This window comes from Hyperolius riggenbachi, chromosome 7 (genome assembly GCF_040937935.1).
Source record: "Hyperolius riggenbachi isolate aHypRig1 chromosome 7, aHypRig1.pri, whole genome shotgun sequence".
In the NCBI taxonomy this organism is placed as follows: domain Eukaryota; kingdom Metazoa; phylum Chordata; class Amphibia; order Anura; family Hyperoliidae; genus Hyperolius; species Hyperolius riggenbachi.
The window spans coordinates 81503629-81528587 of record NC_090652.1 but is presented as its reverse complement, the minus strand read 5'-3'; the positions used below and the strand labels follow the sequence as shown (position 1 = coordinate 81528587).

Here is a 24959-nt window from a genome sequence, read left to right as displayed (position 1 = left end):
GTCTTCTGCACATGTGCGAGAGGTCAGTGTGTGGTCCTCTCTGACTTACCATTGGTATCAGGAATGGAGGTCAACTGGCGATGGATACAATGGTCATATACAGTCTTCCGGGTGTCCTCTGTCATATCGTCGTACACATTATTGAACCCAGCCACCCTGTCAGAGAGGAAAATGACTAAATTAGTATCTGCTTAAATATTAACATGATTTCAGAGGGCATTTATTACTGTTATGTATTTATGAAATGCAGACACATTTTTCAAAGTGCTTTGCAGAGTACGTTCAGGGCCGGAGCTACCATAGGAAAAAATGGGCAATTGCCCTAGGGCCCCAGAGCCTGTAGGGGCCCGCAAGGTGTCCCACCCACATCTTAACTGTTGCTCCTCAGGGACTCTGCAGAGTCTTTGGCAGAGTAGCGTCTCATCTGTGCTGGCGGGCAGGTGAGACACTACACTGACATAGACACTGCAGAGGTCCTAGGGAGCACAGTTAAGTTGGGAGGCAATTGGGGGAGGGTCAGCAGCCAGCTCCGGGGCCCAGGAGGGAAATTTGGCTGCAACAAAAGGCCCCTAATGACGCTTTTTGGTTGGGGGGGGGTACGTTGATACGTTGAACAAATCAAGTCACTCATTTTCAAATTTTCTCTATGCTCACTTAAAGCTGAATTATCACAAATGCCTTCTGTTCTGTTTTAAGAAGGCAACATTACATTTACATCTTACAGTTAAGTAATTATTTTGTTGATACGGACAATCAGCTTATCTGCCTTCCAATTCAGCTAGATTAATGAGGTAGCCAGTTAATTTGCCATCATCTTTATATATGTATGATGCTGTCGGAGACCCAGGCAAACATACAAACATCATACAAAGAGTACCATGGCAAGGATAGAAATTATGGACTCCAGCAGTACAGGGTAAATGTGCTAACTGCTAACCACTACGCCACCATTCTACATAAAAGACAAATCGGTACAACTATAAGGGTAATACAATCAACTGTAGTTCTACAGTAAACCAAGTCATTTTGTTTCTCCTGCCCTTGGTGCCAACAGATTGAACTGTTCACTAGCTGAATTGAGAGAGGTATTTTCATTCCTTATCAATAAAATGCCTTTTTAACCACCAGCAAGAAAAAAAACACCAACAAGAAAGGATAATTCTGGCAGCACTCTTCCACTATTTTTGCAATTGCTGAGGACTACTAGAAAGTGTATATTATTTTGAACAGAAGATGAAAAATTATATCCAAGGAGAAAACTAATAAGGCTCCTGGGCCCATATGTAATTCAATTTTTCTCCTGAGATTTCTCCTAACCGGGTGCAAAACAAAAGACCCTGCAAAGGATGCAGCTGCAGGGGGGCCCAGAAGCTGAAGGGGGCCCCGTGGGGGGAGAATTTTCTTTTCCACGTCCTTAAAGACTGCCAACTAAGGGCACAGAGAGAAAAAACGTTCTGCTCTCGGCACAATTGTTCTAATGACTGCATCTGATCAGCCACTGATAACGAATCATACAAACTTTTGTAGACAAAGATTTGTAGACAATCCCTATTCAGTGTGCAGCAGGCTCTTGTAAACAGCACCCAGCCTACAACTCCTCTACCCCTCCCCAAGTGCTCTGTACTGTTGTAGTGATGCTGGAGGAGTCTGCAGAAGCAGTTCTGCTTCATCAGAGATGGACAGAGTGAGTGTAATAAGCTGAGGCTGAGAGCTCACTTGTCTGTTGGTTGTTTGTATGCATTTTATGTACACCTTGGGGCATATGCAATCCACTTTTTCATCTGACTTTTCTCCCAGGAGATAATTTTTTATCTTTGATTTAAAATAACTTTTCAGCACTGTTCAACTAAAAAAGTACCAAAAAGTAGGTGAAATAGCACTATCTAAATTATTTTTAGTATTTTCTTGCTTTCTGGTGGCTTAAAAGGCATTTTATTGACAAGTTTAAAAATATCACCTAGGAAAAAAATGCATATGGCCCCATGTGTGTAGAGAAAATGTGTGCAGTGCTTCGCTGCTTTCAGTTTTATCTGAAAAACAAAAGTTTGCTTTCTTAAAACAGAAAGAATTTTCGATAATTCAGGTTGGAGTGAGCTTGAGATGTCTCCGAAGGCATGAATATATGCAAATTAACCATTCTACCCTTAGCAGCTAGACACACCTCCAGAACCGCTGGAGTGCAATGATGTGTCAGCTTGTTAATTTGTACAGCGCCATAATAATCCAACATGCATACTGACTGCTTTAGATTGTTTGATCCTCATCAGTGCATGGCATGGATTAATTTGGCTTTATGCAGTAGGGCTTGTAACACCGAGAGGTACAGACTAACCAGCCAGCTCATGGTGACCCAGAACTCATTGGAGTGTGTAAGGGACTACAATGGTCCTAAAAGCCCCCTTACTAAGATGTTAAGAAAAACACAAGTTTGCTTTCTTAAACAGAAAGAATTTGCGATAATTCAGGTCGGAGTGAGCTTGAGATGTCTCCCAGAGCAACACTGCTGAATATATGCAAATTAACCATTGTACCCTTAGAAGCTTTTATCTGCATGGGGAAAACACATTCAAATGTGCACTAGGCATTGGTTCTCAGTTTACCTTTGCAGAAAGCTGGGGAAGAGGGCCCCATCCAAAGTTTTGCAGGGAGGCCCAGTGATTTCTAGTTACGTCCCTGCTCCTACCACAGGAGATATGTTTTCACCTTCTGTTTAGAATAAAACTAGGTAGAAAAGTGCTATCAAAACTATTTTAAGTATTTCCTTGCTTGCTAGTGATTTAAAAGGCATTTTGTTGAAAAGTTTGAAAAGTGCATCTTGGTGTCTTATCTTCCACTTTGCTTATTTGCAGTCCTTTTATTCACTCATTATTCTGATTGCAATTACAAATCAGCTGAGTGTAGCTGAGCTATAAAATAATAATGTTATTTGGTATGGCTGATATTTGAACTATACCGTATAAGAGAGATATAGGCTATAAGAAGAGTTAACTTAAAAATGAATAAAAGAAAATGCATTCAGACACTTACATCTCTTTGTAGGCTGAACATCTCAAGGGGAAATTCACATTATCCAAGTCTGTGCTGTTAACCTGGTGCAGGACATTTACCAGCTTGTTCTGGAACCAGTCCTTCACTTCTATGTCAGATAATGTATCTACTTCTAGTATTTCAAACGTTTTTGAACAGATTACTTGTGCTGCAGGTCCGTTCTTCAAGTCCTCCTGCAAAAAATGGAAAGCTTGTTTTACCACTGGTATATCAGAAAATTACCATTTTCTAAGGACCAAGAGGTCTGCCACTTATTAAAGCGGACCTGAACTCAGAACTTCCTCTCTGCTCTAAAAGAGACACAACAGCAACAACCTTTAGATTTCTTTCACAGTGGGACGTTAAAGTCGCACGTTAAAACATAATTTAACGCAGAAAAACACACTGCAATGAAAAATTTAATGCCCAATTCACAGTGCACACGTTGCATTGGTGTCTAACCCTGCACGTGAAAGTGCTGCATGCTGTGCGTTATACACGTTATCAGCTGCGTTAGACTGTTTGCACATGCTCAGTAATGACTTAGAGACATACTTTTCATCGCCTGTATTTTCTACTGGATATGCTGTATGCGTTGGTAATGCTACGTTGCGACTTTTTGGGTGCGTTGCGTTGTAGGTTTGCGGTGCGACTTTAACGACTTTAATGTCCCACTGTGAAAGAGGCCTTAAAGAAAAACATTTCTTTGTTGCAGCTGATCAAAATCCTGCAATAAATCTGTAGTGTTTCTACTTCCTGCTTTCATGGAAGCAGACATATTGTTAACATCCTCGGGGCAAACCCAGGATTTTCAAGAGGAGGGGGGTGACTGTAAGGTCTCCCTCAGCCACACATAATACAGAATAATAATATGGTAGGGCATCATACTGAGTACACACAATGCAATTTCCCGTCCAACTGACAGGATCTGACGATTATTTCTAACATGTACGATCTGCTCCCGATTGACAACAGGATCGATCAGGAGCAGTTTGGATACAGATAATAATGGGGACAGCCAACATTTGTAATAAAGGGGAAGGTGAAGCATTCACACAGCAGGGGCACTGGGCTGTGCTCATGCCGGACTCTGTACTCTGTTAAGTTCCCAAGAGCTGCTCCATGCTCTGTATTATGAGTTGCAGGATACCTGCAGATATTCTGGTGTCTCAACTTGTGACTGTGTCCAGACACGGCAACGTCCATGGTCTGAGGGGGGATTCTGGGCAGCTGTAATCCGCCCCTAACTTGCCTATGATCCTGTATTTACCAATTACCTCTCTGCCATGGCAGGCAGCTGACACAGCTGAGGGATCAAATTACAATGTGTGCTTAGTCACAGAGGAAGGGGAATTAGACAGGCTAAACTCTCTAAATACATACAGGATGCATTTCTCTATGCTTTCCTTCTGTCCTGTGCAAGAGTTCAGGTGCACTTTAAAGAGAAAGTCCACCTATGTTGAACAAAAAAGCAGGTCCGCCCTACAAATTGCTAGGATTTATGCCAAATGCTATTTCACATTGCATTCCTTAATATGGAGCACAGACAAACCCACCTCCACTATGATCATAGCACAGACTGTCAGGTTGGGAGTGTCCATGCAGCTGACAGTCACTCAGTGCCGATGTTGAACTAAGGTCTAACATGGCTCTTGCTTTGTGCAAATGGTTACTCATGTAGGAAAAGGAAACACAGGGGCTTTCTGTACTAAAAGACAGTGTACAGATTCAAGGTTAGAAACTAAGTTTAGTTTGGGCTTAGCCTTAATTTTGGAAATTAATTGCTGGCTGAATACTGCAATTGAAAGATTTACTGAGAGTTCTGTGCACAGAGGCAGAATCTGCTTGTTTGACAGTTGGAAACAGCCATTATTTCTCACAATGCTACAAGGTTCACAGTCAGCAAACAGTCAGGGTCATGGTCATGACATCACACTGTGGGAGGGGTTTCAGTACAATATCAGCCACACAGATGTCCCTGATGATCTATTCGAGAAACAGTAAAAATTTTGCGTTGGAAAGGGGGGCATGGCTACTGTTTTGTGAGAAAGTTCAATCTTGGGTTAAAGTTCCACTTAAGACAAATTATTGTGGGAGTGCTTTTCTTTACATAGTTAACTTGTAGTGAAGGCCAATAGAGTAAAAAAGATCAATCAGTGGGGCAAAAGAATGGAAAAGTGGAGAGGGCCAATGAACTTTCTACACAGAAAATCTGCTGAGCTCTCCTGAGAGGATGTTTAGGCCCCAAAAACAGTATTTACTTCTATTTTTTGATCTACTTAACCACTTCAGCCTTCAGTCGCTTTTCACCTTATGCATCAGAGCAATTTTCACCTCCCATTCATTCGCCAATAACTGTATTACTACTTATCACAATTAATTGATCTATATCTATTTTTTTCCGCCACTAATTAGGCTTTCTTTGGGTGGCACATTTTGCTAAGAATTCTTTATTTCTAAATGCATTTTAATGGGAATATTAAGGAAAAATGGAAAAAAAACATTTTTTCTTCATTTTTGGCCATTATAGCTTTAAAATAATACATGCTACAATAATTAAAACCCACATATTCTATTTGCCTATTTGTCCTGGTTATTAAGCCATTCAAATTATGTCCACATCACAATGTATGCCACCAATATTTTATTTGGAAATAAAGGTGCATTTTTTCAGTTTTGCGTCCATCACTATTTACAAGTTTATAATGAAAAAAATAGTAGTAATATTCCCTCTTCACATGCATATTAAAAAAAAGTTCAGACCCTTAGGTAACTATTTATGTTTTTTTTGTTTTTTTATTGTAATTTTTTTTTCATTAAAACATTTATTTGGGTATTTTTTTGGAGTGTGGGGGGTAAACAGTGTGTGGGGGGTAAACAGTTAATTTTAAATGTAATAAATTGTATTTATTTGTCAATGATGGCAGTCAGTTCGGCAGTCTTACCCATGATTGCGGTTTTGAATAATGAACCAGCCTGGAAGTTTTTAAAAGCCTCAGGAATCTTTTGCAGGTGTTTAGAGTTAATTCGTTGATTCAGATGATTAGGTTAATAGCTCGTTTAGAGAACCTTTTCATGATATGCAAATTTTTTGAGATAGGAATTTTGGGTTTTCATGAGCTGTATGCCAAAATCATCAATATTAAAACAATAAAAGGCTTGAACTACTTCAGTTGTGTGTAATGAATCTAAAATATATGTAAGTCTAATTTTTATTAGTACATTACAGAAAATAATGAACTTTATCACAATATGCTAATTTTTTGAGAAGGATCTGTATATCTTTTATCTTTCTATCTTTTTTTCAGTACAATCTAGGCTTTCTTTGGGTAATATTTTTTTTCCCTAAACTATTTTATTTTGTAGTCATTTTTGGGTAAAAATTAGGCATAAATGCAGAAAATGTATCATTTTTCACCCTTCCTAATTTTCAAATGACTCGTCCCACAGTTATAAAACACAAAAAAAATATAATTTCTTTGGCCCTTCCCGGTTAAAATGATGATACACCATATGGGATACATATATATTCGCCGCCGTGAGAGTTGGGCGTAGGATACAGCTGGTATCGCTTATCCTGCTGCTGCACAAGTTCCCGGCCGTGCTAAAATCTAATCCCCCTCCAGGTCGACGCGTATAGTGGGGAATGAAGTAATTTAGCTTCCAGCTGTTGCTGGAGGCTGAATTACAGTGTTTTAAATGTAACTTCAGCTCCGTCTTCTGACGGCACTGGAGTTACTCTGTGTGCGCTGCTATAACCGTAAATCCTATTACAGCCTATGGTGGCACCGGCTGCGCCCAAATCTTCCTGTGCTGTAATTAAAGCGCTCGCCCCATATGCCATATTTTATTAATAGCTGAGCACATAGCAGACCATTTTCCCCAGCATGTGCGTCTGTGGCGATAGGATGCATTCGCTAGGGCGACTGTTCAAGAGCCATAGTGCTGTACAGATGCATCGCTAGGCAATGGCAGAGCAATACATCTGTAGAGCATTGTGGCCCCAAACTTTCACCCTAGCAATTGCATCCGATCGCTACAGGCGGCAGTCATTAAAAGTTTATAAACAGGTATAGGTATTGCAGGGGTTAATTAATAGGCTAGGCTGGGGTTAAAAATTAAGTGGGGATAAAAAAAAAAACACTCTTTATTTTATTGGGACCATCTTTTTTTTTTTTTGCCAAACTTTTTCGAATGATTGTTGCTAGCGATAGCAACGATCTTTCACTTCTAACATGCACGTGCACTAGCGGATCGTGCACGCTCGCCGGCGGGCAGCGAATCAGCGATTTTTCATGCAGGAGGTAGATTCTACATCCTGAAACCTACTGCAGGACTAATTAGAATGTAGAATCTACATCCTGAAACTGCAAGCAGTTAAAGGAACACTATCAATGCCCAAGTATTCAAAAATGACAATGCACAAATAATGTCTAAGTAGCTGTGTAAACATTTTCCTACTATTCATGTTAAATATCAGAGGCAAAAGCTGTAATTCATTGGGCTTGATTAACAAAGCCGCGATAACTCGCGCTAGCTTTATAGCGTGCGTAACGCAAATTTGCGTGCTAAATCACGGCTGTTTTCGTGCAGAAATGGATGTGATTTTGCATACAAATTGGCGTTCATGCAGATAACATTACGCATGCTTTAGTGCGCACAAAACGCTAGCACGACCGTGATAAGAGTTGTCACATCTTTGTGAATCAAGCCCATTGTGTGTAGATTTTAGGTACGTTTGGAATGTTTCATTTGCAGAGATGAATCTCTGAAATCTGACATGTTAAAAACAGTGTAATATTGAAGCAGATTATTTGAAAACTGGTATCAGGTTTCACACACTACAGTATTACAAATGTTTATGTTGCACATAAGATAGATTTCCTCTGCTCTCTGTGAGAGAAAGCTCTGCCTGTCTCTGACTGAGCTCTCTGCACACATAGGGTTTAAGTCACTAAACCATGATAACTCATATCCTGTCTGTTTTCACGCGTATTTGCGCAATCGCAAATTTGAGCTCACAATTGCAAATTTCCGAGCGCAAATGCGGCCGTTTTCAAGTGAAAATTCGCGTCTGCATGTGAAAATTCACGATCGCGCAGAAACGCAAAAACACGTGCAAAAATGCCCGTAATATGAGTTATCACGGTTGAGTGAATAAAGCCCATAGAGTTAATGATGCACTGTGAAGGGAATTCCCATCTCCGCTCATGGCTGAGTCTGCCGTCAGAATTTCAGCAGACTGCTGTCAGAAAAATGTGAAAGGAATTATATAACAGTAATAAAATAGATAAGCAGTGAAATGTATACACCAGTACTTAGCAGCAGTTCCCAAACATTTCCTATCTCAGTTGGGAAAAAAACATGTTAATCGATAGTGTCCCTTTAAGCTACTTCGCCAATGCCGGGCTGTTACTGGAAACATAAAGCAGTTAATGGGCTTCGCCAATATTTACACAGACGATATGGAAGAAACAAATTATAAAATAAAATAAAAGGTAATAGAGGGAAACCTACCGGAGACTGAGAGTTACACTGGTCCAAGAAGTCTGACAGCTTTTCGGTGGTGTCAACATTCTCCAAAATGACAACTAAGGCTTCTTCAGTCTTCAATGCTCCATTTAGAATTGCAACATCTGCCAACTGAAAGCCTGTGCATATTTTCAGGATTTCGTCCTGCAGGAAAAAGAAGTTAAAAAAAAACAACAAGTGACTGAATGAGAATCCAAATGAAAGTGGTTTGAAACTCATCATTTCCTCTTTGTTCTAAAAGATTATTTACAGCATAAAAGCTACTAACACGAAAAAAAATTAAGCAGAACAGCGTTCAAACAGTTAAACACAGCACTTTGCTCTTCAGTGGAAAGCTCCTTGCTTCAGTGGGCAGCTTCTGGCTGCATCAGAAGAGGTGATAAGATAACATTATCTTTTGTTTATATTCCTTTGTCAGATACATTTAGTAAACATTAGCAAAGTGCTGAAACTGAGCTCTCTCTGCTTCTAGTATGTGTGCAGCTGAGAAGTGATCACTAGTAGATTTCAATATATATATACAGCAGCTATGAAATAAAATGCAATGGCAGCTCTCAGAGCAGATACACTGTATTTTGGGAATGTGTAATTTGTAAACAGACAACATAACTTGTGCACAAAAGCAAGTATGATAACTGTATGGGTAATTAAAAGTAGGAAAACACATTTTTATTGAATGTTATGTCAGAGTTTTATTCCACTTTAACAATATTCAGGGTCCTTATAAGAATCGTTGGCCACCACCTGTTTACAATAAATACATGTAGGATGGGCTGATGCTTCTCCATTCTATGAACAATGGATAAGAAGCTGCTTCTGTTGTGACTGTGAACACATTGAGATGAGAAGCTGAAATAACCATACACACAGCAGGTTGAAAGATGTGAATTATCAGTATCCCTGTTCCATATGTGTATTAGAAATGTTGTGAACATATAATTTTCTGTTCGCAAACAGCAAATGCAAACTTCCGCAAATGTTCACGAAAATGCAAACCACCATAGACTTCAATGGGCTGGCAAATTTTAAAACCTACAAAGACTGTTTCTGGCCACAAAAGTGATGGAAAAGTTGTTTTAAGGGGTCTAACACCTGGACTGTGGCATGCCAGAGGGGGGGTCCATGCTAAAAGTCACACCAAAAATTACGAAGTTGACGCAAAGTTGGGTTTGCTAACTGTGAGGTAAGGGGTCAAACTTTGGCTCCATGATGATATATAGGGGGCAGGTCGAACACGCCATATGTTTGCAGTTCACAGAGAAAGCGAACAGCGTAAGTTCGCCGGATACCGTCTGCCAGTGAACCATTCGAGCCATCTCTAATGTGTATAGAGTTGACGTTATCAGCAGCATGAAAGCTAGTGGTGAGCACAAATTTTACATTGACGCAATTTTGCATCGTAATTCACAATTATGATGCAAAATTGTAATGCAAAATTTCGGGGAAAAATCATAATTAATTTAGTCTGTAATTGTAATCATTTGTAATTTTGTGCAATTTTGGCATAATTTTGTGCAAAATTTAGTGGCAAATAGCAAAGCCCCCAAGTATGCTATTGCCACAAAATTGCTACATATGTTAAGGAAAATAGTGGGTAAAAGGCAAAAAAAAAAAAAAAACCTTGTAGTGGCTGGATAGTGTAATGGTTAAGGGCTCTGACACTGTAGACCAGGGTTTGAATCTTGGCTCTGCCTGCTCAGTAAGCCAGCACCTATTCAGTAGGAGACCTTAGGCAAGTCTCCCTAACACTGCTACTGCCTATAGTGCGCGTCCTAGTGGCTGCAGCTCTGGTACTTTGAGTCCGCCAGGAGAAAAGTGCGATATAAGTCTTTGTAATTTTTAAGAAAATCGATTTTAAAAATGCAAAGGAAAAATGGCTTGAAACTGTCATTTTTAAAAACATTTTTCCTTTGCATTTTTAAAATCAAATTTTTTTTATAAAAATGTACGCAAAAATTATGCAAAAGTACGAATGATTACACAAAAATCAGCTGAACTTACAAATCGTAATTATGTATCGGCATAATTGCAAAAATGTATGCACAATTTTGCGTAATTGTAATTAGCTGATTACCATCATCACTATTGCAAGCTCTAAGGCTTTGTTCATAAATCGCCAGCACTACCGCAAGCGCTGAGCGATTTATTGAGAGGTGTTTTCCACGCTTTTCCCTGCGCTTTGCGCGTAGAAAACCACCTTTCTAAGCGTTTTTTGCAGACAACTCATTTTTTCACTTCCTGTTGTCAGTCATGAAGTAAACTCTTTTACTGGAATTTAATAAATACAATGTATTTATTCATGAAAGCGCTGGGGAAATCTCTATACAAAGCGCTTTTTCAAGCACTTTGCGATTTCCCTATACCTTCCATTGAGCAAAAACGCTCAGAAAATGGTACAGGCAGCGCTTTGGTGAGTGGATCGGAAACAAACCACTCATATGTGAACACTCTCATAGGAAAACATTGCACAAGTGCTTTTAGGGCGATTTTTAAAATTGTCAGCGCTAAAAAAAAGTGAAAATGCCCTAGGTGTGAACAAGCCCTTATACAGGTAAAAAACACCAAACAAGCAGAAAAACCAAACAAAACAAAAAACAGGCTGCAAAACTCAGCTATGAATGGAACGTTAACAATAACATAATGAGGTTGGAAGTAGGAATAGTCAACGAGATGCTAAAAATGTGGGGTTGAATTTGATGCAAACTTTATGTAAAGTTTCTGCAAATGTGTGCAGCTTGGAAATGGACCATTCAAAGTCATAATAAACTGCTATAGTTAAATAGTTAAAATATGTGGATCGAGAATCCTTACTGCTTTGAAGTCGTCGTTAACCAATTTGAAATCCTGAATTGAGAAGTTTTGGCTGAACTTGCCATATGTGCTCTCCACCCAGGCAGCGCTGCTGTTATCAGACGGTGTTGGACAGGCATGTCCTAGAAAGGAGCACAGAAAGTTTTAATAAGACAAGGAGATGTGTAAATCCCAAAGTTACTTTGGGTTATATATTCACAAAAGATCAGTAAAATTCAGCGTCCACAATGAGCACACGTTAAGTTAACTGGCTTTTATATTATCTATGATGTGAGTTACACAAATAGCGTATCTCTTGCTATACTTGCGATATGTATGTTGCTTGTGCATGAATAAAGCAGGTTACACGATTTATGTAATGAGCTACCTAGATTACACTCTCAGGGAAATACCCCAAAGTGACTACAATGGCTGCAGAAATACAGACAGAGCTGGTATCAGTGTTAGTGGCGGTATGTCTGAGAGCTCATACATGGCTTGGCTACTTTATACAATAATACAATACAATACAATAACATTTGTAAAGTGCTTTCCTTTCATAGGACTCAAAGCGCGTAGATATGTCTCAGATAAATAGAGGGTTGCAGGCTGGACTGTGTTACAGGGGAAATAGTCAGGTGTTCTTAAATGTCAGACTAAATAGGTGACTTTTCAATTTGGACTTAAAAAGACTCTGAAGACTCCAAAAAATGAGGTTTTTACTTTAAAAACCTCATTAACATTATTGCCCCCCTTAAATCGCCGCATCCCTGGGGCTGAAAACACCTTAAATCACCCTTAACTCACCCTGCAAAATCCATGACTTTTGTGGTCGTGGATTTTGCTGCCGCCTCTATGCGCGTCAATCAGCGCGTATCTCCGCCTCTCCCCCATCCCTCTCAGTGAAGGAAGACTGCGAGGGGCGGGGGAGAGGCTGCGATCCGCGCTGATTGCCACGCATAGAGGCAGAGCTGCAGCCAAATGCTTTGCCTCTATGCGGAAGGAGCCCACGATGTTCCCCCCGAGAATTTGGGGTGATTTAGGGTGTTTTCAGCCACGGTGATGTGGCGATTTAAGAGGGGCAATAATGTTAATGATATTTTTAAAGTAAAAACCTCATTTTTTGGAGACTTCAGAGTCTCTTTAAATGCTTCCAGGGATAGAGATGTCCTGACTGGGTGTGGCAGGGAGCTCCAAAGTGTAGGGGCAGCATGACAGAAGGCTCTGTCTCCAAAGATTTGGAGCTGGGCTCTGGGGGTGACCAAGTTATTAGATCCTTTTGATCCTCTCCTCTCTCTCTTTCTCTTTCTCTCTTTCTCTCTCTCTCTCTCTCTATACAGTGGTGTGAAAAACTATTTGCCCCCTTCCTGATTTCTTATTCTTTTGCATGTTTGTCACACTTAAATGTTTCTGCTCATCAAAAACCGTTAACCATTAGTTAAAGATAACATAATTGAACACAAAATGCAGTTTTAAATGATGGTTTTTATTATTTAGTGTGAAAAAAAACTCAAAACCTACATGGCCCTGTGTGAAAAAGAAATTGCCCCCTGAACCTAATAACTGGTTGGGCCACCCTTAGCAGCAATAACTGCAATCAAGCGTTTGCGATAACTTGCAACAAGTCTTTTACAGTGCTCTGGAGGAATTTTGGCCCACTCATCTTTGCAGAATTGTTGTAATTCAGCTTTATTTGAGGGTTTTCTAGCATGAACTGGCTTTTTAAGGTCATGCCACAACGTCTCAATAGGATTCAGGTCAGGGCTTTGACTAGGCCACTCCAAAATCTTCATTTTGTTTTTCTTCAGCCATTCAGAGGTGGATTTGCTGGTGTCTTTTGGGTCATTGTCCTGCTGCAGCACCCAAGATCGCTTCAGCTTGAGTTGACGAACAGATGGCCGGACATTCTCCTTCAGGATTTTTTGGTAGACAGTAGAATTCATGGTTCCATCTATCACAGCAAGCCTTCCAGGTCCTGAAGCAGCAAAACAACCCCAGACCATCACACTGCCACCACCATATTTTACTGTTGGTATGATGTTCTTTTGCTGAAATGCTGTGTTACTTCTACGACAGATTTACCAGGACACGCACCTTCCAAAAAGTTCAACTTTTGTCTCGGCGGTCCACAAGGTATTTTCCCACAAGCCTTGGCAATCATTGAGATTTTTTTAGCAAAACTGAGACGAGCCTTAATGTTCTTTTTGCTTAAAAGTGGTTTGCGCCTTGGATATCTGCCATGCAGGCCATTTTTGCCCAGTCTCTTTCTTATGGTGGAGTTGTGAACACTGACCTTAATTGAGGCAAGTGAGGCCTGCAGTTCTTTAGATGTTGTCCTGGGGTCTTTTGTGGCCTCTCGGATGAGTTTTCTCTGCGCTCTTGGGGTAATTTTGGTCGGCCAGCCACTCTTGGGAAGGTTCATCACTGTTCCATGTTTTTGCCATTTGTGGATAATGGCTCTCACTGTGGTTCGCTGGAGTCCCAAAGCTTTAGAAATGGCTTTATAACCTACCAGACTAATAGATCTCAATTACAGTACTTTTGTTCTCATTTGTTCCTGAATTTCTTTGTATCTTGGCATGATGTCTAGCTTTTGAGGTGCTTTGGTCTACTTCTCTGTGTCAGATAGCTCCTATTTAAGTGATTTCTTGATTGAAACAGGTGTGGCAGTAATCAGGCCTGGGGGTGACTACAGAAATTGAACTCGGGTGTGATAAACCACAGTTAAGTTATTTTTTAACAAGGGGGGCAATCACTTTTTCACACAGGGCCATGTAGGTTTTGAGTTTTTTCCTCACTAAATAATAAAAACCATCATTTAAAACTGCATTTTGTGTTCAATTATGTTATCTTTGACTAATAGTTAACGATTTTTGATGAGCAGAAACATTTAAGTGTGACAAACATGCAAAAGAATAAGAAATCAGGAAGGGGGCAAATAGTTTTTCACACCACTGTATATATATATATATATATATATATATATATATATATATATATATATATATATATATATATATATACAGTATAAGTATGTATACTGTATATGTATATATATATAGAGAGAGAGAAAGAGAGAGAGAGAGTGAGAGTGCAGTGTAGTGTAGTGTACTGTAGTGCAGCCATATTTTTGCAGTAAGGGCTTTTTAGCAGTGTATTGGTAAACTGTGAGGCTGGGTCGGGTGCACACTGTACAATTTCCACGCCAGATTGACAGGAAATTTCCCATTGTTCAATAATTTCCAGCATTTTCGAACTGCATCCGATCATTAAAGGGATCAATTTTGAGATCAGTACTGCACAAAATCAATCACTTTCTCAATCAGAAGCAGATTGGATGACTGATGGGTAAATTGAATCTATCTGACGGGAAAACTGCATCGTGTGTACCAGGCATTAAATAGGTTGTTTCTTTGGCAGTTTTAACTAGTGTAACTGTCACATAATTTGATGCCGTGTGTCCATTGCACTACTTGCCTTACATGCCGTTAATTTAATTAACTACTTGCCGACTGCTCCACGCCAATTGGCATGAACCTGGCGGCAGCCCCAGGACCACTCCACGCCGATTGGCTTGAATTGCTAGGAATGGGGCTAGCAGAAGATCGCGCGCGCTGATGCGAGCACATATCCACTTGGAGGGTGGAGCTCCACTCCGCCTTCAGTCTCCCAGCGGCGATCGCAGCTCGGAGACTGTTAGACGGAGAAACCGCCGTCAAATAACCCTGTACAGCGCTGCAATCGCAGCTGTCCCCTCTGTAGGCAGGGAAGTGATCGGCTGTCATAGGCTGAAGCCTGTGACAGACGATCACGCTGATTGGCTAGCGGGGGGAGGGAGAGGGGAGTATAAAATAACTTAAAAAAACAGGTACATTTATTCAAAAATTAATAAAATAAATATTTATATAAAAAAACAACAACTGGGGAGCGATCAGACCCCACCAACAGAGAGCTCTGGTGGTGGGGAGAAAGGGGGGGGGGGGAAGAATCACTTGTCTTCTGAGCTGTGCAGCCCTGTAGCTAGGCCTTAAAGCTGCAGTGGCCCAATTAGTAAAAAATGGCCTGGTCACTAGGGGGGTTTAACACAGCAGTCCTTAAGTGGTTAATGACCCTCTTTAGGACCACATTTGTGCCTAAAAATTGTTGAGGTGTGGGGGTGCAGCTGTACACAGTCAGACTCAGGGGCAAACAACCATTTGTTCCTGCAGCCATTTTAGCTTTTTTTTTTCAAGCTTGAATGGACTCTGCTTATTTTAAAGAGAACTAGTCAGTAATATGATTTAGTAATTATTATTATTATTTATTTATGTATTTATTGTATTTATAAAGCTCCACCATATTACGAAGCACCGGACTATAAATAGGGATACATACAATGTAAACAAGGTGTGACAGACACAGACGTAGCAAATGGTCCTACAACATACAACATAGCACAAGGTATCCATGAAAACGGTATAAGATGCATGATCATGTAATTTTACAGAGACCCAGCCACTCAAGTCTGAGTTAGTCCATGGGAAGGTGTCCCAGCTGGGGTTGCAAGATCAAGAAGGGCATGTAATAATAATTGTTATTCCTTTAGATTGTAAGCTTGCAAGGGCAGGGCTCTCTCCCCTTTTGTGTCTTGGAGTTCATTATACATTTTATTCATAATGTTACTTTTATCACTGTAATTACCAATTCAGTATTTTGTATCGATTTTGTATTTTGTCACTAACTATGTATTTTGTGTATTGGTGTACACCAGTGGTGCCCACACTTTTTCGGCTCACGAGCTACTTTAAAATTTGCCGAGTCCAGGAGATCTACCAACATTTAGGTAGCAGATATACGTGTCTTCAGTATAGGTAGATAGGTATAGGGGCCTTCAGTATAGGTAGCCAGGTAGAGTATAGTTAGGTATAGGGGCTTTCAGTACAGATAGCTAGGTGTAAGGGCCTTCAGTATAGTTAGCCAGGTATAGTGTAGTTAGGTGTGGGTGGCTTCAGTATAGTTAGCAAGGTATAGTGTAGCTAGGTGTGGGTGGCTTCAGGATAGTTAGCCAGGTATAGTGTAGTTAGGTGTGGGTGGCTTCAGTATAGTTAGCCAGGTATGGTGTAGTTAGGTGTGGGTGGCTTCAGTATAGTTAGCCAGGTATAGTGAAGGTAGGTGTGGGTGGCTTCAGAATAGTTAGCCAGGTATAGTGTAGTTAGGTGTGGGTGGCTTCAGGATAGTTAGCCAGGTTTCGTCACTGTAGTTAGGTGTGGGTGGCTTCAGTATAGTTAGCCAGGTATAGTGTAGTTAGGTGTGGTGCCTTCAGGATAGTTAGCCAGGTATAGTGTAGTTAGGTGTAGGTGGCTTCAGTATAGTTAGCCAGGTATAGTGAAGTTAGGTGTGGTGCCTTCAGGATAGTTAGCCAGGTATAGTGTAGTTAGGTGTAGGTCCCTTCAGGATAGTTAGCCAAGCATAGTGTAGTTAGGTGTAGGTGGCTTCAGTATAGTTAGCCAGGTATAGTGTAGTTAGGTGTGGGTGGCTTCAGTATACTTAGCTCGGTATAGTATAGTTAGGTGTGGGTGGCTTCAGTATAGTTAGCCAGGTATAGTGTAGTTAGGTGTGGTGCCTTCAGGATAGTTAGCCAGGTATAGTGTAGTTAGGTGTGAGTGGCTTCAGGATAGTTAGCCAGGTATAGTGTAGTTAGGTGTGGGTGGCTTCAGTATAGTTAGCCAGGTATAGTGTAGTTAGGTGTGGGTGGCTTCAGTATAGTTAGCCAGGTATAGTGTAGTTAGGTGTGGGTGGCTTAAGGATAGTTAGCCAGGTATCGTGTAGTTAGGTGTAGGTCCCTTCAGGATAGTTAGCCAGGCATAGTGTAGTTAAGTGTAGGTGGCTTCAGGATAGTTAGCCAGGTATAGTGTAGTTAGGTGTGGGTGGCTTCAGTATAGTTAGCCAGGTATAGTGTAGTTAGGTGTGGGTGGCTTCAGTATAGTTAGCCAGGTATAGTGTAGTTAGGTGTGGGTGGCTTCAGGATAGTTAGCCAGGTATAGTGTAGTTAGGTGTGGGTGGCTTCAGGATAGTTAGCCAGGTATAGTGTAGTTAGGTGTGGGTGGCTTCAGTATAGTTAGCCAGGTATAGTGTAGTTAGGTGTGGTGGCTTCAGGATAGTTAGCCAGGTATAGGGTAGTTAGGTGTAGGCCCCTTCAGGATAGTTAGCCAGGCATAGTGTAGTTAGGTGTAGGTGGCTTCAGTACAGTTAGCCAGGTATAGTGTAGTTAGGTGTGGGTGGCTTCAGTATAGTTAGCCAGGTATAGTGTAGTTAGGTGTGGGTGGCTTCAGAATAGTTAGCCAGGTATAGTGTAGTTAGGTGTGGGTGGCTTCAGGATAGTTAGCCAGGTTTCGTCACTGTAGTTAGGTGTGGGTGGCTTCAGTATAGTTAGCCAGGTATAGTGTAGTTAGGTGTGGTGCCTTCAGGATAGTTAGCCAGGTATAGTGTAGTTAGGTGTAGGTGGCTTCAGTATAGTTAGCCAGGTATAGTGTAGTTAGGTGTGGTGCCTTCAGGATAGTTAGCCAGGTATAGTGTAGTTAGGTGTAGGTCCCTTCAGGATAGTTAGCCAAGCATAGTGTAGTTAGGTGTAGGTGGCATCAGTGTAGTTAGCCAGGTATAGTGTAGTTAGGTGTGGGTGGCTTCAGTATACTTAGCCCGGTATAGTATAGTTAGGTGTGGGTGGCTTCAGTATAGTTAGCCAGGTATAGTGTAGTTAGGTGTGGTGCCTTCAAGATAGTTAGCCAGGTATAGTGTAGTTAGGTGTGAGTGGCTTCAGGATAGTTAGCCAGGTATAGTGTAGTTAGGTGTGGGTGGCTTCAGTATAGTTAGCCAGGTATAGTGTAGTTAGGTGTGGGTAGCTTCAGTATAGTTAGCCAGGTATAGTGTAGTTAGGTGTGGGTGGCTTCAGGATAGTTAGCCAGGTATCGTGTAGTTAAGTGTAGGTCCCTTCAGGATAGTTAGCCAGGCATAGTGTAGTTAGGTGTAGGTGGCTTCAGGATAGTTAGCCAGGTATAGTGTAGTTAGGTGGGGGTGGCTTCAGTATAGTTAGCCAGGTATAGTGTAGTTAGGTGTGGTTGGCTTCAGTACAGTTAGCCAGGTATAGTGTAGTTAGGTGTGAGTGGCTTCAGTATAGTTAGCCAGGTATAGTGTAGCTAGGTGTGGTGCCTTCAGGATAGTTAGCCAGGTATAGTGTAGTTAGGTGTGGGTGGCTTCAGTATAGTTAGCCAGGTATAGTGTAGTTAGGTGTGGGTGGCTTCAGTATAGTTAGCCAGGTATAGTGTAGTTAGGTGTGGGTGGCTTCAGGATAGTTAGCCAGGTATAGTGTAGTTAGGTGTGGGTGGCTTCAGGATAGTTAGCCAGGTATAGTGTAGTTAGGTGTGGGTGGCTTCAGTATAGTTAGCCAGGTATAGTGTAGTTAGGTGTGGTGGCTTCAGGATAGTTAGCCAGGTATAGTGTAGTTAGGTGTAGGTCCCTTCAGGATAGTTAGCCAGGCATAGTGTAGTTAGGTGTAGGTGGCTTCAGTATAGTTAGCCAGGTATAGTGTAGTTAGGTGTGGTGCCTTCAGGATAGTTAGCCAGGTATAGTGTAGTTAGGTGTAGGTGGCTTCAGTATAGTTAGCCAGGTATAGTGTAGTTAGGTGTGGTGCCTTCAGGATAGTTAGCCAGGTATAGTGTAGTTAGGTGTAGGTCCCTTCAGGATAGTTAGCCAAGCATAGTGTAGTTAGGTGTAGGTGGCATCAGTGTAGTTAGCCAGGTATAGTGTAGTTAGGTGTGGGTGGCTTCAGTATACTTAGCCCGGTATAGTATAGTTAGGTGTGGGTGGCTTCAGTATAGTTAGCCAGGTATAGTGTAGTTAGGTGTGGTGCCTTCAAGATAGTTAGCCAGGTATAGTGTAGTTAGGTGTGAGTGGCTTCAGGATTGTTAGCCAGGTATAGTGTAGTTAGGTGTGGGTGGCTTCAGTATAGTTAGCCAGGTATAGTGTAGTTAGGTGTGGGTAGCTTCAGTATAGTTAGCCAGGTATAGTGTAGTTAGGTGTGGGTGGCTTCAGGATAGTTAGCCAGGTATCGTGTAGTTAAGTGTAGGTCCCTTCAGGATAGTTAGCCAGGCATAGTGTAGTTAGGTGTAGGTGGCTTCAGGATAGTTAGCCAGGTATAGTGTAGTTAGGTGGGGGTGGCTTCAGTATAGTTAGCCAGGTATAGTGTAGTTAGGTGTGGTTGGCTTCAGTACAGTTAGCCAGGTATAGTGTAGTTAGGTGTGAGTGGCTTCAGTATAGTTAGCCAGGTATAGTGTAGCTAGGTGTGGTGCCTTCAGGATAGTTAGCCAGGTATAGTGTAGTTAGGTGTGGGTGGCTTCAGTATAGTTAGCCAGGTATAGTGTAGTTAGGTGTGGGTGGCTTCAGTATAGTTAGCCAGGTATAGTGTAGTTAGGTGTGGTTGGCTTCAGTATAGTTAGCCAGGTATAGTGTAGTTAGGTGTGGGTGGCTTCAGGATAGTTAGCCAGGTATAGTGTAGTTAGGTGTGGGTGGCTTCAGGATAGTTAGCCAGGTATAGTGTAGTTAGGTGTGGGTGGCTTCAGTATAGTTAGCCAGGTATAGTGTAGTTAGGTGTGGTGGCTTCAGGATAGTTAGCCAGGTATAGTGTAGTTAGGTGTGGGTGGCTTCAGTATAGTTAGCCAGGTATAGTGTAGTTAGGTGTGAGTGGCTTCAGTATTGTTAGCCAGGTATAGTGTAGTTAGGTGTGGGTGGCTTCAGTATAGTTAGCCAGGTATAGTGTAGTTAGGTGTGAGTGGCTTCAGTATAGTTAGCCAGGTATAGTGTAGCTAGGTGTGGTGCCTTCAGGATAGTTAGCCAGGTATAGTGTAGTTAGGTGTGGGTGGCTTCAGTATAGTTAGCCAGGTATAGTGTAGTTAGGTGTGGGTGGCTTCAGTATAGTTAGCCAGGTATAGTGTAGTTAGGTGTGGTTGGCTTCAGTATAGTTAGCCAGGTATAGTGTAGTTAGGTGTGGGTGGCTTCAGGATAGTTAGCCAGGTATAGTGTAGTTAGGTGTGGGTGGCTTCAGGATAGTTAGCCAGGTATAGTGTAGTTAGGTGTGGGTGGCTTCAGTATAGTTAGCCAGGTATAGTGTAGTTAGGTGTGGTGGCTTCAGGATAGTTAGCCAGGTATAGTGTAGTTAGGTGTAGGTCCCTTCAGGATAGTTAGCCAGGCATAGTGTAGTTAGGTGTAGGTGGCTTCAGTATTGTTAGCCAGGTATAGTGTAGTTAGGTGTGGGTGGCTTCAGTATAGTTAGCCAGGTATAGTGTAGTTAGGTGTGGGTGGCTTCAGTATAGTTAGCCAGATATAGTGTAGTTAGGTGTGGGTGCCTTCAGTATAGTTAGCCAGGTATAGTATAGTTAGGTGTGGGTGGCTACAGTATAGTTAGCCAGGTATAGTGTAGCTAGGTGTGGGTGGCTTCAGGATAGTTAGCCAGGTATAGTGTAGTTAGGTGTGGGTGGCTTCAGTATAGTTAGCCAGGTATAGTGTAGTTAGGTGTGGTGCCTTCAGGATAGTTAGCCAGGTATAGTGTAGTTAGGTTTGGGTGGCTTCAGTATAGTTGGCCAGGTTTTGTGTAGTTAGGTGTGGGTGGCTTCAGTATAGCTAGCCAGGTATAGTGTAGTTAGGTGTGGGTGGCTTCAGGATAGTTAGCCAGGTATAGTGTAGTTAGGTGTGGGTGACTTCAGTATAGTTAGCCAGGTATAGTGAAGTTAGATGTAGGTACCTTCAGGATAGTTAGACAGGCATAGTGTAGTTAGGTGTGGGTGGCTTCAGGATAGTTAGCCAGGTATAGTGTAGTTAGGTGTGGGTGGCTTCAGGATAGTTAGCCAGGTTTCGTGTTGTTAGGTGTGGGTGGCTTCAGTATAGTTAGCCAGGTATAGTGTAGTTAGGTGTGGTGCTTTCAAGATAGTTAGCCAGGTATAGTGTAGTTAGGTGTAGGTCCCTTCAGGATAGTTAGCCAGGCATAGTGTAGTTAGGTGTAGGTAGCTTCAGGATAGTTAGCCAGGTATAGTGTAGTTAGGTGTGGGTGGCTTCAGTATAGTTAGCCAGGTATAGTGTAGTTAGGTGTGGTGCCTTCAGGATAGTTAGCCAGGTATTGTATAGTTAGGTGTAGGTGGCTTCAGGATAGTTAGCCAGGTATAGTGTAGTTAGGTGTAGGTGGCTTCAGGATAGTTAGCCAGGTATAGTGTAGTTAGGTGTGGTGCCTTCAGAATAGTTAGCCAGGTATAGTGTAGGTAGGTGTAGGTCCCTTCAGGATAGTTAGCCAGGCATAGTGTAGTTAGGTGTAGGTGGCTTTAGGATAGTTAGCCAGGTATAGTGTAGTTAGGTGTTGGTGGTTTCAGTATAGTTAGCCAGGTATAGTGTAGTTAGGTGTTGGTGGTTTCAGTATAGTTAGCCAGGTATAGTGTAGTTAGGTGTGGTGCCTTCAAGATAGTTAGCCAGGTATTGTATAGTTAGGTGTAGGTCCCTTCAGGATAGTTAGCCAGGCATAGTGTAGTTAGGTGTAGGTAGCTTCAGGATAGTTAGCCAGGTATAGTGTAGTTAGGTGTGGGTGGCTTCAGTATAGTTAGCCAGGTATAGTGTAGTTAGGTGTGGTGCCTTCAGGATAGTTAGCCAGGTATTGTATAGTTAGGTGTAGGTGGCTTCAGGATAGTTAGCCAGGTACAGTGTAGTTAGGTGTAGGTGGCTTCAGGCTAGTTAGCCAGGTATAGTGTAGTTAGGTGTGGTGCCTTCAGAATAGTTAGCCAGGTATAGTGTAGGTAGGTGTAGGTCCCTTCAGGATAGTTAGCCAGGCATAGTGTAGTTAGGTGTAGGTGGCTTTAGGATAGTTAGCCAGGTATAGTGTAGTTAGGTGTTGGTGGTTTCAGTATAGTTAGCCAGGTATAGTGTAGTTAGGTGTTGGTGGTTTCAGTATAGTTAGCCAGGTATAGTGTAGTTAGGTGTGGTGCCTTCAAGATAGTTAGCCAGGTATTGTATAGTTAGGTGTAGGTGGCTTCAGGATAGTTAGCCAGGTATAGTGTAGTTAGGTGTGGTGCCTTCAGGATAGTTAGCCAGGTATAGTGTAGGTAGGGGTAGGTGCCACTCACCTCCCTCCAGTTCCAGCGGCGATGTCTGGGGCTACTCCTGGTCTCCCCTCCTTCAGCTGCGCTGCGAGTACAGATGGGCACTCTAATGAAGACTCCGGAGTCCGGAGAGCGAAGGGGGCGGCAGGCAGCGTGCATTGACGCATTGTGCCCAGCGCCGCCCCCAGCTATGACGTTGCGGCGGCGTCCTCCTCTCACGCTGTAGTACCGCTCCTCTCCTCTTCGATTGGCCAGCGGCTGGTAGCAGATTCTGACAGCTGCCGGCCGCAAAATTTGACATGACGCGGCCAAACGGCCTCGATCTACCAAATAGGCAGTAGCGATCTACCGGTGATCGACCTATTGGGCACCCCTGGTGTACACTATTGTCTGTATCACGTACCCCATGTTTATTTATTACTTTGTACAGTGCCATGTAATATGTTGGCGCTTTATAAAGCAATAATAATAATAATTGTCATAATAATTGTATTTATAATCTGGGGTTGCAAGATCAAGAAAGACACGTAATAGTAATCTTAATAATAATCATAGTAGTAATCATAATTTTCACTGGGAAGTTGCTCTAGCTGTTTTGAAGCTGCTTTGTCAAGTTTTAAAGAACAATTCTAGTAAAACCTGTTGTATTCGTTTGTCTCTTAGTAACAAATATTTTTTCACTCCATTTTTCACAATACCTGTATCTTTTTTGTAACCTTCATTGAAATCTTTTATCCTGTTGATCATTGCTCCCCTTTGGTCGTCATTCAGGTGTTCATATGACTGACTGAAGGACTTAACCCTGCATAATACAACAAAACTATATCAATAAACAATTACCAAGCCCAAACAAGCACAGCCCACTTTTTGTTTTTATTGAAAGGAATAAAGATCAATAATGAGCTCATCAGTTAGCTGCTGACCTGAACGATCCTATCAGCAGGCTGAAGAAGGGGAGGAAAGGGTGAGGCAGAGTGTATGCGCAGTAGACCTCGCCTGATGCGACTTAGCCAGTTACTGGGGCTGAACGGAGGCACACGGGAGGGTGGCGAGGGAGTCAGTGGTGCTTATGGGGCTGGAGGAAGACCGGGTAAGTTTCAAATCTTTCTTTTAGGACTTCTCTGGTTTGGTTTAATTTATTTACTCATTGAAAAAGGAAAGGTATAATAAAGAAAACTGCTCAGCCAGCTGAAGGCAGTAAAAAAACATGACTTCACTTGAAAGAACAGTCAGATGCTCTCAGAGCCAGATCGACCATAAGGCATCTTAGGCAGAGGCCTAGAGTCTGGTGAGTACCCAGGGGTCAGTCTGGAGCCTTTTCTGACTCCCATTCCCTGTATTTCCTTACCAAAGAAGACAGGTGGCCAGCAGAAGATTAATTTGGCATCTTTCCCAGGGCCTCATTTCATGTTAATCCTTCTCTGGATGTTCCCCCCATGTGTCCCTGTCAAAACTGATTGCCACTATATATGGGCACATGATAATGTTCACAAAAAAAGAGTGAAGAACATGGCTGTTTGTTTCAAATACCTGTTGGCCACTTTTGCATCTGCTGGCACTTTGCCAATAATAATAGGTGGGAAAAACTAGCATACGCAGAGAAATACAATTACTCCACCTTTTGTTGCCAATGAATGGGACTTCTGATCACCATGTTAGGAATATTAATATAAAGGAAGTTCTTCACATTTCACTACCTCGTCTCTAGGGAACACAGCCTGCTCCCGTGTGTAATAATCTGGCATCAAAAAGGTGACGATCAGGCTTTGAAAAGCGGACAACTTTTTCAGACTACCAAACTATATATGTATATCTATCCCTCCAGAAGTCATTGCACTTACACGTTTTGTTGGGAATTACAGTCATCTTTTTTCACGGGAATACTTTCAATATCTGAAGCAGTGAATCCTGAAACCAGCAGGTCCAAATTTCCATCAAACCATCTTGTGTAGTTTCCTGTCTCTTTCACGTCCTCAATCACTTTGGTCAACACTGATTGGCAGATCAAGGTCTGAACACTTGAGTCTATCTGTTGTATGTTTTCCTAGTCAGAGAGATGAAGATTAGACAATGAGAAATAATCATCAAAGTTGGTGCTTCCATTGGTAGCAAATCCTAATCGGGATAAATTATAGGTTATCACTATGACAACATCCTGGGCCAGCATTTATGATCCGACTTAAATTGTTACTCACTCATGAGAAGGATTGGAGTTCTCTGTTTAAAAAATTGGACAAGCTTTTGCCCATAATCTCTGATAGCCTAGCTATCCAGACCATGCCACCCTTGGAGGCTTCTACCCACCACTTTGTATAAATTGCTTTAGGAAGGTGGTGGGTGAGTGACAAACTAGTTATGCACCTTTATAAGCTGGAAAAGTGGAAGCCTTGTAGCAACCCCTTTCAGTAGTAGTCATGCCTCAGCCCAGAAGGTACTTCAGTGATGCAGTACCCAGTTTTAAAAAGAGGAGGGAGAATTTCAGCATAGGTCATGTGGTGA

At 41.9% G+C, this 24959-nt stretch overlaps 1 protein-coding gene across 1 annotated transcript in view; it reads right to left on the bottom strand.

Moving 5' to 3' along the window:
- The window catches only part of LOC137524388 (uncharacterized), a 173901-nt gene that overhangs the window by 53460 nt on the left and 95482 nt on the right, over nt 1–24959 (bottom strand). The window contains exons 32-37 of the mRNA XM_068244164.1: nt 24302–24504; nt 23159–23262; nt 11371–11492; nt 8545–8703; nt 3028–3221; nt 50–156 (exon numbers count right to left, since the gene is read on the bottom strand). Of these exons, the coding sequence (XP_068100265.1) occupies nt 50–156; nt 3028–3221; nt 8545–8703; nt 11371–11492; nt 23159–23262; nt 24302–24504 (889 nt within the window). The remainder of the gene's footprint in view (nt 1–49; nt 157–3027; nt 3222–8544; nt 8704–11370; nt 11493–23158; nt 23263–24301; nt 24505–24959) is intronic.